Source organism: Squalius cephalus (assembly GCF_949319135.1).
Source record: "Squalius cephalus genome assembly, chromosome: 17".
Lineage (NCBI taxonomy): Eukaryota > Metazoa > Chordata > Actinopteri > Cypriniformes > Leuciscidae > Squalius > Squalius cephalus.
The window spans coordinates 12265297-12276830 of NC_137138.1; the positions used below are offsets into that span (position 1 = coordinate 12265297).

Genomic DNA, 11534 nt, shown 5'->3' on the forward strand with positions numbered 1-11534 from the left:
ACACCCCTTTTTTTTTGTCTGGTTTTGCTTCCAATTCTTTAATCCAAACATCTCAAGTCCCTCTCAACTCATGTTTCCCTGCTTTTCCCCACAGGAGCAGTATGAGTTCTGCTACAAAGTGGTCCAGGAATACATTGATGCCTTCTCTGACTACGCCAACTTTAAGTAAAGCCACGTCCACCTGCAGAAAATCGGACAGACTTTCCCAGTCATGCACTCACGTCCACACTTTCACGTAAACAGCTCAATGAGACGTACTGCCAGCGCAAAGCAAAAGGGAATCAAAAAATCCTTTGGCCGGCAAGCACGAGAACACGTTGGCTGCCGAAGTTGGAAAGAAAAACAAAAAACAAAGAAAACACCATTAGAGATGCCTTCTTGAATATTTTGTAATATTGCTCTTGTTAATAAGGCCCTTACCCATTTCTCTCAGTGTAAATATGCTCCTGTATTTTTTTTTTTTTTTTTGGTTTTGTTTTGTTTGTCTGTTTTTGGTTTTAGAAGCCGTTTTGTTGCGGTTTTTAGAGTGACCTTAATATAGTTTACTGGTATATAAATGCATACATGAATATTTTAAGATGGCGCTATAGAGACAGACGCGAAAGAGCGGTAGCAAGATGAGGGTGCTTTTTTTTTCCACTGGGTGTTTTTACAAGAAAATTCCTTCTTTCTCTGCAGTTGAGTGACTGAAAGCGATTTGAATGGCAGCTCAATCCCACTTTGCTGTTGCTTGTAGCTACGTAACGCACAATGCGGCAAAATCAACCAATCGCGGAGCCAGTGTAAACGCATGCGTTCGCAGAAAATACTTCACTGTGCTTTTTGATTGGGTTCACTGGAGTGACGGATAACATTTTGAGTGTTTAACAGGAACCTTTTTTGGGGGCGTGTCTAAGGCATCCCTTAGAATTGTAAGATGTTTAGACTGTCAAGTGTGTCTTTGTGGTGTCAATTTTGTTAATTTTGCGTGCCAGACCCGACTTGTGTTCTGCCTTGTAGAGGAAGATAACGTAAACTTAAAAAGACAGATAAAACTAAACCCTTAGTTTTTAGATCAGAGGAAATACAGCTTAACGGACTCTTCACATCATTTTTGTCCCTACTTTGCCTTGAAGTTTTATTCAATAACCCCCCCATCCTCTTTTCTAAAAGCACCTTCTGTGTTTGCGATTGTAACCCAGGAAGTGATGCGTTTACTTGCCTGGATGTCTGTTGATTGGCCTTAACAACTGTACTTGACAATAAGGGTTCGTAATGTACAGGCAGTTACCTTTTCCTTCTTTCAAAGTTAAATGATCCCGCCGGGCCGTCTGCTTGCAAGGTACTGGTGCAAATTTAATCCAGAAAGTTCTAGAAAAAAATGACACATGATCACCTGATCATCTGTTCCTGCCCATGTAAAGGACTTCGGTCGTTGTGCAGAAGTCAATGAGCCCTTTCCTGCTCCACTGAGCCAGTTAGATCGATACACGTTGCTTTCAGTCCGTAGAGTAATTTTAACTTCTTGCAAAAAGAACAGGTAGATGGTAAGGTCAGTGTAGGATGATTGTCTTTTACATTTAGGTCATTTGAACTAGTTATGTGATTAAAGCTGAACGTGTAAAGCTGATTGTCAGTGGTAAGAAAGTTATTTTCCAGCGAATGTTTTATGTAGGTTAAGTCCTCGTTCCACACTTCCTTGTGTCAGGAAACATAAGTTATATGAAATGTATGTTTTAGCTCCTAAATGTATGTAAACCCAATGGGTGTCGCTCTAAATCACACGCCCATCAGTCATTCCATATTAACAAGGATCTCGATGGAAATCCCCAAAGGATCCACAATGTTACGGATTAAAGAATTATGGATCTCTAGTACAGCTTCTTACGGGCTTGATATTCCATGAAATGCTGATGGATTTGCTTGAATATTGTGTGAGTCGACTGTTGCGTTTTTGCTTAAAGTCACACTAACCTTTTCCACATGAGACACTGTGCCAATAGCAGCCTCTCAGGGGCAGGATCCTTCTTCAGAGGTGGGAAAGTGCCTCATCACGTTCCTGTAGCTTCAAGCATATTCCCGCCAGCTCTTTTGTAGCCCGTGTTCTCCCAGTCTCACAGACGGACATTGTGGCCCATATGGCGTATGATAATCTGTAATGGAAACCAAACTGTTACTGGTTGGTTGCTTTTCTGTGTTTTTGGTGTGTCAGATTTTCATGCATTTATTTTTTTTCCTCCTGGAGGAAGCTCCAGACTTCAGGTTGAAATCCCTCAAAACTTAAGCTCTTAATGTATGGAGAGCAATCTAGATCTTCTGGTCGAGAAGGGAAGCCACGTGTCTGGAGGCTCACTTCATTCTCCTGTTGAATGTGACATTGAAACGGCCTGCTCAGATAAGAGAATGAAAGATTGAGGAGAACGACTGAAAAATAAAGGATTCTGCTCTCCAAAAACCCCATTTTGAGGATTTTATCTGAACCTTTTGTGTCTTCGATTGGATCAATTCTAAAATTTAAACCACAGCCTGTTTACGTTCCATGAATCCTAAAACGTTCCCCTTTCTGATTTTTCTTTCCTCTTTATGCACCCCTCTGTACATAATGTAAGGTTATTTATAATTCATTCCTATCTGTTGCCTTTATTTTATTTTTATCTTTCTCATTTTTTTTTAAGATACTTGTATATTAAACTGTACTGGGACCATTTTGAAATGTATTAGATGTTTTTTCCCCCCGCTTTTAATTCGGTATTATTATTGTCTTACGAGCTTATTTTTTAATTTGCATCTTTTTTTCTAGTGTTTTGTTAAATTTGAATATATATGTATATATAATTATATATATGATGCAAATTATATATAATTATATAATGCCAAACGGCCTTTCTAAACAAGATACTGTTCAAACCTAATAAAAGTGCTTGAGATTTTATCTGCTGTGTGTATCTCCAAAACTTTAGAAATGTATAGTTGCCATTTCTGAATATCTACCATTCAAAAGTTTAAGGTCAGCGAGATTTAACACACACACATATATATATATATATATATATCATTTTGTTATTCAGAAAGGACACGTTAAATTGATCTACAGTGACAGTAAAATGTTTTACATATTCACAAAATTGCATTCTTTGATGAATTGAAAGTTATCACTGTTTACACTAATATATTAAGCAACACAACTGTTTTCAACATCGATATTAAGAAGAATGTTTTTCAATCTTTGAATTGGTATATATGTATCTCTTATAAACTGCATTTGTAATATCTTGAATCTCTGAGCATGGAAAGACATATTTGATCCCTGAGGGGTAAATTCAGGGAGTGAGTCACGTCACCTTGTGTCACCTTGTCTTCCATCCTTCCTGACCCTTAAGACCTGGTGTCAAACCTGGGATGTGGATGGATTATCCGAGCAGACCCCTGTGCGTGTTTAAACATTGTTTGACAGGAACTCAATCAGAACTTGAAACTCTGTGATGAGTCAGTCGTACGGCGTCCGTCACATTCTCTGCTCTGATCACCTCGAAGGAGACCTCCTCTGTAATTAACACTGCGGTCTGGCTGGAGTGTTTGCACAGTGTTTTTCCCTCTGGGCCAGTGTAGGGTCAGGGGTCACAAACGACGGATGTGAGGTCACGGTGGCCACTTTTTACAGCTTAGAGGAAATTAGCTAGACATTGACTCGTTTAATGAAACATGCTCATCCAGAATGTTTGACGTCGGGGTCACCACTTTGTAAGCCCGTCTAAATCGGTCCAATGCCGGTTTCTGATAGAACGAGTGAAGGTCTCTGCGCGTTACTGTCTTTCCTTTCACGCAACACAACAAGATTAAATTAAATTCATTTTCTCATATGTATTACCTTGTTATTTCATATGACTTCATAAATGAAAAGGTTTTAATGATATCTGTGAATCATTAAATGTAAGCGAATGTTTAAGTTTAAACTCTTTAAGTATATTTTACCCGTTCATATTAGGAAACTATGTCGCTCAGAGGTCCTCACGTCTTCTGTTTAACACGGGTCTCACAATCACAAGCTTGTCAGTTTTCGGTCACTAAACAGAGGTAATTGGCTATATACCTGAGTTGGTCGCATTCACACTTACACAATCTAAGATACTTTTGTAGCCCCCATGGTTTTTGTATACACTTGAATTTAAAGTAACGTTTACTTCAGGCAGAGGTATGGCCACTACAGATATAAGTCGACCAACATCGCCAGTCGCCGTGGTTTCCCACATACACTTATCTAAAGTAACATTAAATTAAAACAGAATTCAGTGATTTCTTCACTGACAGACAAAAATGAAAAGCCTATATCAGTCAAAGCTCAGCTTTAGGAGGGGAAGAGACAGAGCAAGAGAAAAACAAAGAGAAAAAGAGTGCGATGCTGATGAGGAGAGAAAAATAATCAGCTGCGTGACATGGTTTTAAAGCTATTGTTATCCAATTTTTTTGGCCTTTAAAACATCTTAAAATGCACATATGTAGATCAGAGAAAGCAAAATTTTCCCTGAACCCCCCTAACTAGCCTACCTCACATTCGGGACCTCAGTGATGATAAAACCCTGCCATCTGCATGTTAATGAAACTATAATAGTGAGCATTAGACCCTAAACTAAAGTGTTACCTTTTTTTTTTTTTATCATACCCTCATTGGGGGCTGAGCCACCGACACAGACTGATTCATGTTCATACTGGTCACACAAATTTCAGTTCAGTTAGAACCAGATGCATATGTGTATTGATGATTCTAATTTGATTATTTTATATCCAATTGTTGATATTTGTGTTTTGAAAAAGTTTTTGATTCATGTTTTGACTCCTAACCAATTTTCTACATTAAAAATTGTCTTTTTATTTGGGCTAGTAAAATTCATTTCGGGCTACCAAAATCTGAAGAGTACCTGCCCGAAGGGCTACCAGCGATTTTGAAATTTTGCGAGCCCTGAGCCCTTCTCCAGATCCTTCAGGTTTCGGGGCTGTCGCTGGGCAATACAGACTTTCAGCTCCCTCCAAAGATATTCTATTGGGCTCAGGTCTGGAGACTGGCTAGGCCACTCCAGGACCTTGAGATGCTTCTTACGGAGCCACTCCTTAGTTGCCCTGGCTGTGTGTTTCGGGTCGTTGTCATGCTGGAAGACCCAGCCACGACCCATCTTCAATGCTCTAACTGAGGGAAGGAGGTTGTTGGCCAAGATCTCGCGATACATGGCCCCATCCATCCTCCCCTCAATACGGTGCAGTCGTCCTGTCCCCTTTGCAGAAAAGCATTCCCAAAGAATGATGTTTTCACCTCCATGCTTCACGGTTGGGATGGTGTTCTTGGGGTTGTACTCATCCTTCTTCTTCCTCCAAACACGGCGAGTGGAGTTTAGACCAAAGAGCTCTATTTTTGTCTCATCAGACCACATGACCTTCTCCCATTCTTCTTCTGGATCATCCAGATGGTCATTAGCAAACTTCAGACGGGCCTGGACATGCGCTGGCTTGAGCAGGGGGACCTTGCGTGCGCTGCAGGATTTTAATCCATGATGGCGTAGTGTGTTACTAATGGTTTTCTCTGAGACTGTGGTCCCAGCTCTCTTCAGGTCATTGACCAGGTCCTGCTGTGTAGTTCTGGGCTGATCCCTCACCTTCCTCATGATCATCGATGCCCCACGAGGTGAGATCTTGCATGGTGCCCCAGACCGAGGGAGATTGACCGTCATCTTGAACTTCTTCCATTTTCTAATAATTGCGCCAACAGTTGTTGCCTTCTCACCAAGCTGCTTGCCTATTGTCCTGTAGCCCATCCCAGCCTTGTGCAGGTCTACAATTTTATCCCTGATGTCCTTACACAGCTCTCTGGTCTTGACCATTGTGGAGAGGTTGGAGTCTGTTTGATTGAGTGTGTGGACAGGTGTCTTTTATACAGGTAATGAGTTCAAACAGGTGCAGTTAATACAGGTAATGAGTGGAGAACAGGAGGGCTTCTTAAAGAAAAACTAACAGGTCTGTGAGAGCCGGAATCCTTACTGGTTGGTAGGTGATCAAATACTTATGTCATGCAATAAAATGCAAATTAATTATTTAAAAATCATACAATGTGATTTTCTGGATTTTTATTTTAGATTCAGTCTCTCACAGTTGAAGTGTACCTATGATAAAAAATTACAGACCTCTACATGCTTTGTAAGTAGGAAAACCTGCAAAATCATCAGTGTATCAAATACTTGTTCTCCCCACTGTATAATAACAACAATTCAGAAATCGAGGAATTGTTGAAATATTTACCTGGCAACGGAAACTAGACTACACACAGCGCACAGAAAACTACACAGAATTACACACAGTAATTCACTGAATATTTTATGCATGTACAATAAATATCTACAATGATCAAATTTAGACAGCTGATGGCACAATTAATGTCTTAAAAATGTACCATGTCTTAAAAGATGACCTCAGAGAATAGCCTCTTTTGCTAGATACTGTTAAAAAAATGTGTTGTCAATAAGATAAATTGTTATAGTTGTTTTGTTATTTGTTTTTGTCAGAAACTAAAACTTTATTTATTAAGGATGTATTCAATTGATCAAAACACAGTAAAGACGTATAAAATGACATGGAAAAACATGTATCATGATTTCAATTGCTTTCAACATTGATAATAATCAATCTAAATAATGTTTACTGAGCACCAAATCAGCATGCAATGATTTCTGAAGGATCATGTGACACTGAAGACTGGAGTAATGATGCTGAAAATTCAGCTTTGCCATCACAGAAATAAATTAAATTCATATTATTTCAATTTTTATTTTTGAACAATTCAATGCAGGTTTGGTCATAAGAGACAAATTCAAAAATCTTACCGACCCCAAACTTTTTTCTTTTCATATATATATATATATGAAGAGTTCAGATGCAAAAGCCTCTAAGTGCCATCTGAAATTTTCTTCTAGAATGATAATTTTTATAAAGCTTGTATATATATATATATATTTCACTTAAATGACAATTAATAGGTAATTTACATTGCCATTTAAGTGAAATAACTGAACTTAAATATACAAGCTTTATAAAAATGATCATTCTAGAAGAAAATTTCAGATGGCACTTAGAGGCTTTTGCATCTGAACTCTTTATATATATATATATATATATATATATAGTATATTAGTATTGTGTATAATAAATAAATAAGTATATTAAATAAAATGAAGAGTCAATTTTTTAAAATGAAATCCTAAATTAATATACAATAGCCTAATATACAGTAATTCGATAAATAAAAAATATAAAACAAATAGAATAATTTCCCTAGTGCTTTGACATTTTTCCTCTTTTCTTTAATTAGCACTTCTGCACACTTGGTCGTGACACTTTTTTTTATAGCTGCTGGATAGCTTCAAATTTATGCAGGTGTGATGTAGTTGCATAATGTTTCTGGGCGTAACTCATGTGTACATTGACGTGTGTATTTTTTTTTTTTTTTTTTTGTGAGATAGGGGACGCTGGGGTCAACAGTGTTTGAAGATGATAATTGGCATTGTGCTCATCTTCCACATGCTCTCCTCCCAATGGAACCACAATGAGCAAAGTGTTTGAGGAGGTCAGAGTGTGCGTGAGTGTGTTTTTAGACAGGGAGGGGAGATCTGGTCTGGAACATAAATTGTGAGGAAGAGGAGGAGGAAGACTCCAGAGAATGAGTTGCAGGCGCATCTCAGAAGCTCTGTGATTGAACAGAACCATTCACTTGAGGGAAAGCAGATCATATCAGGTTCACCAAGACCAGGACTTCACAGTAGAGGAACTACTAGAGAAGACACTTCAAGAGAAGACGTGCCAATAGATAAAAGGTAAGAACAGTGTTTAAATTTGTTTAGTTGTGATTTGGTTGTTATTGATGTATTGACAGTAATTCGGAGTAATCCATTGTGCTTTGTTGTCTTTTAAACATGATCATCATCATGTTGTCTAGAGCTTTTCAGTCAGTTTTTTCCCTTAAGTTATTAGGCTGATAAACCTAGACCTGATTAACTAGACCTGGTTAAATGTGTCAGTGCAGTCATTGCTCACTCTTTTTGTGTGATAAACCTGTCCTCTTCCCTCAGTTATGGTGCACATCTGCAGGCTGCTTGTGCTGATGGGGATGTTGCTGTGTCTAAGTGCCCAGTTTGCCAGCTCTCAGCACTGGTCTCATGGCTGGTACCCTGGAGGAAAGCGAGAGATAGACATTTACGATACATCAGAGGTGTGTGAATATTACTAAAGAAAGTACAAGAAAGTTAGAAAAGCATGGTCTTGTTGTGATGTGGCACACAATGTAAAATTCTTCATCATTTCTAATGAAAAACCATTAGTTGACTGATTTGTTATCATGTGGTAAGTTGCTTTTTTCATATACTGTGAGGAGTTAGATTTTAAAAAAATTATTATAATTTTTTTTTTATTTTAAGTAATTTATTGTACTTTTTTTTTTTTTAAGTAAAAAAGTAGATCTATATAATTTATTTTTTTAATCAACATTTATTTTTTACAGTGAATTGGTTATGATTCTGTAATGTTTAAATAAGTCTCTTATGTATTATGATTTATTTGATTGAAAAATACTGGGAAAAAACAGTAATATCGTGAAACATTATTACAAGTAAAATAATGTTTTTTCCATTTTAACATTTTAATATGCCGTTTATTTCTGTGATTCGCATCTGTCTTCAGTCGCCAGTGTCACATGATTCTCCAGAAATCATTCTAATAATTTGCTGCTCAAGACACATTTTGTATTATCAATGTTAAAAATGGTTATGATGCCTAATATTCTTTTTCTAGCCCTAATACTTTAATGAATATAAAGTTCAAAAGAACAGCATTTATTTGACAGAAAATGCTGGTAACATTATAAATGTTGTCACTGTCACTTTTGAGGAATTTAAAGCATCCTTGCTGAATAAAAGTATTAATTTATTTCAAGAAAAAAAAAAATCTTATTGACCTCAAACTTTTAGGTGTATGTTTATTCTTATTACTACATTGTTAATTAATGGGTAACAATTTACAATAAGGTTTTATTTGTTAACATAAATTGATGTATTAACATGACCTAACCATGAGCAATATTTGTTACTGTATTGTTCATCTTTGTTAATGTTAGTTAATAAAAATACAGCTGTTCATTGTTTGTTCGTGCTAGTTCACAGTGCATTAACCATTGTTAACAAATAATTTTTAATAATGTATTAGTAAATGTTGAAATTAACATGAACAAAGATTAATAAATGCTGTACATGTGCAGTTCATTATTAGTTCATAATAAGTTAACTAATGAAACCTTATTGTAAAGTGTTACCAATGAATGTTTATTGCATTATTTTAGTGTCACGTTTCTAACCCTGATGGGATTGAGAGTTTGTGTGGAAGCTTAGCCTTTGTTTAAGGAAAGACATATTTTGATGAACTTTAAGCCATCACATTGCCTTCTATTTTACTTTAAATCAGGTTTCAGGGGAAATTAAACTCTGTGAGGCAGGAAAATGCAGCTACCTGAGACCTCAGGGAAGAAACATTCTGAAGACAATACTGGTGGGTATACAGCTCTAGTTTTGGCTTGATTTTTTATATATATTTTTGCATACGCTAGACATTACAGAATATATTGAGTATTTCTCTAAGACATGACTAACTTGTTTCAATGGCTTTAACAGCTGGATGCCCTCATACGGGATTTCCAAAAGAGAAAGTGACACCAAGATGACTCATCAGCCCTTGTCCAAAGAAACAAGCTTTCCAGCAAACACATTAGACCTGCATTTACATCCAAACATTTTTTTTTCTGTGATTTTTTTTTTCCATTTATTTTTTATGTTCTACATTTTGTTCTGTTTGTGAGTAAACCTACTGCCAGCATTGTGTAACCATTTGCAGCAGTTCCTACAATAAAGGCTTTATTTTGGTATTTTGTTTGAATTGTTCAGTGTCTTTTTTGTATTAGTTCTAGGTACGCTCACAGAATTTGCACAAGACAAGAGAGAAATTGTTTCTAAACAACTGTGTATGTGTATGTTGTGTTTTATATATCAAAAAATAACTGGTATCAACTGCAAAAAAAGTGGCAAACATCTTTATTTATTTAGGGAAATAATGTTTATTAGAGTTTGCAAATTAATATATGTTTTATTTTATTATATTTTAAAATATGTTTGTATATTAAATATACATAATGTAATATATTATATTATATATAAATACATAACAAGTTAAAGTGTATATATATATATATATATATATATATATATATATCGGCAGTATTATTATTTAGCCACCAGATGGCGTAAATGGATATACTTATCAAAATGTATAAGGCCCACGAATAATCAAGTTAATATTGACATTCTTGTTAAAACTAAAATCAATGTCATGTAAGCCAATATGATAATTATGTAATAAAGCATGTGCTGTCAAATGAAAATGCAAGACCAGTTGATGGCTCTTTTGGTACATTATGAATGTACACATCCCACTCAAATACCATCTTGCAATCAGGTTTTACAGTAGAAAGGAAATGACCAAGACAAAATAACTCGTGATTTCTAAATAAACACATCTCTTGACCCTGGTATGAGGAGATAGAGAAGATTTGCAGGCGAGAGAGAGAGAGAGAGAGAGAGAGAGAGAGAGAGAGAGAGAGAGAGAGAGAGAGAGAGAGAGAGAGAGGACATGATGCTTGATTTTGACTTGATAACCTTCTTCGGCTCTAAAGGGGAACTTGTCTGGATCAGTGGATTTCTCTCTCTCTCATACAAACACACACAGTAGTTTGTGACATGCAAGCCCCACATTCACAAAAATCAGCATTGAACATGATTTGGACAAAGATATTGTATTCATACATGTGAGGTTGTCATATTAAGTGTACTGTACATAAATCATTTTGTTTGTTTAGCGGGTTCACCAATCAATGATTCAGTAACTGATGACATTCCCCAAAGGAGTAAAGATCAGCAGACAGACATACAGAAAATATGCACCATTATTTATTCATTAACAACTAGCCTATGCCATCAGGGATTGTTTTCGTAATACAAACTTGGCTTATGTGACTGACTGAAAACTGAAATTAACAGGAAGTCACTGTGGCAAGCCCACGTGTCATGTATACACAAACTTCGAAAATGGAACAGCATTTCGTGTGTGTGTGGTTCAGGTATACCCGAATACTTGACATTTTTTATCTTTGATCTTGGTCCCTGTGTGTGTGTGAACCCATACAGAGATTATAAAAATCATATATAATCATATATATGGAGTGTGTGTGTGTGTGTCCTCAATAAAAACACAACTATTAACAATGAGGATGAAGTTGGTCAAATATAGTCACAGTATTTACTTCCCTTACTATTTATTATGTAAATTGATATTATTTCCACCATTTGGCCCACAACATGTTGCACTTCCTCTGGGTTTAACAAATCCAACTACATTGTCCCACTGCCACCAGATGTAAAGTAATACATCAACAATAGTTTTTAAAAAAGTCAACACTGAAACTGTTTAGCTAGGCA

At 36.4% G+C, this 11534-nt stretch overlaps 2 protein-coding genes across 4 annotated transcripts in view; both read left to right on the forward strand.

Annotated features, from left to right (window-relative positions):
* The window catches only part of ptpra (protein tyrosine phosphatase receptor type A), a 32980-nt gene extending 30294 nt beyond the window's left edge, over positions 1–2686 (forward strand). For both annotated transcript variants that reach the window (XM_079898676.1, XM_079898675.1), the window contains one exon: positions 95–2686. In XM_079898676.1, coding sequence (XP_079754802.1) covers positions 95–169 — 75 coding nt within the window. In that variant the 3' untranslated portion in view covers positions 170–2686. The remainder of the gene's footprint in view (positions 1–94) is intronic.
* A 4917-nt stretch (positions 2687–7603) lies between these two features.
* Positions 7604–9789, forward strand: gnrh2 (gonadotropin-releasing hormone 2). 2 transcript variants are annotated; one of them, XM_079847900.1, is made up of 4 exons: positions 7604–7832; positions 8088–8227; positions 9472–9555; positions 9678–9789. In XM_079847900.1, the coding sequence occupies exons 2-4, from the start codon at positions 8090–8092 to the stop codon at positions 9714–9716; spliced, it is 261 nt and encodes an 86-aa protein (XP_079704026.1). In that variant the 5' UTR covers positions 7604–7832; positions 8088–8089; the 3' UTR covers positions 9717–9789. The 2 variants fall into 2 exon arrangements, with proteins under 2 accessions (XP_079704026.1, XP_079704027.1); XM_079847901.1 differs by lacking the exon at positions 7604–7832 and having other exon boundaries at positions 8064–8227.
* The last annotated feature ends 1745 nt before the right edge of the window (positions 9790–11534 follow it).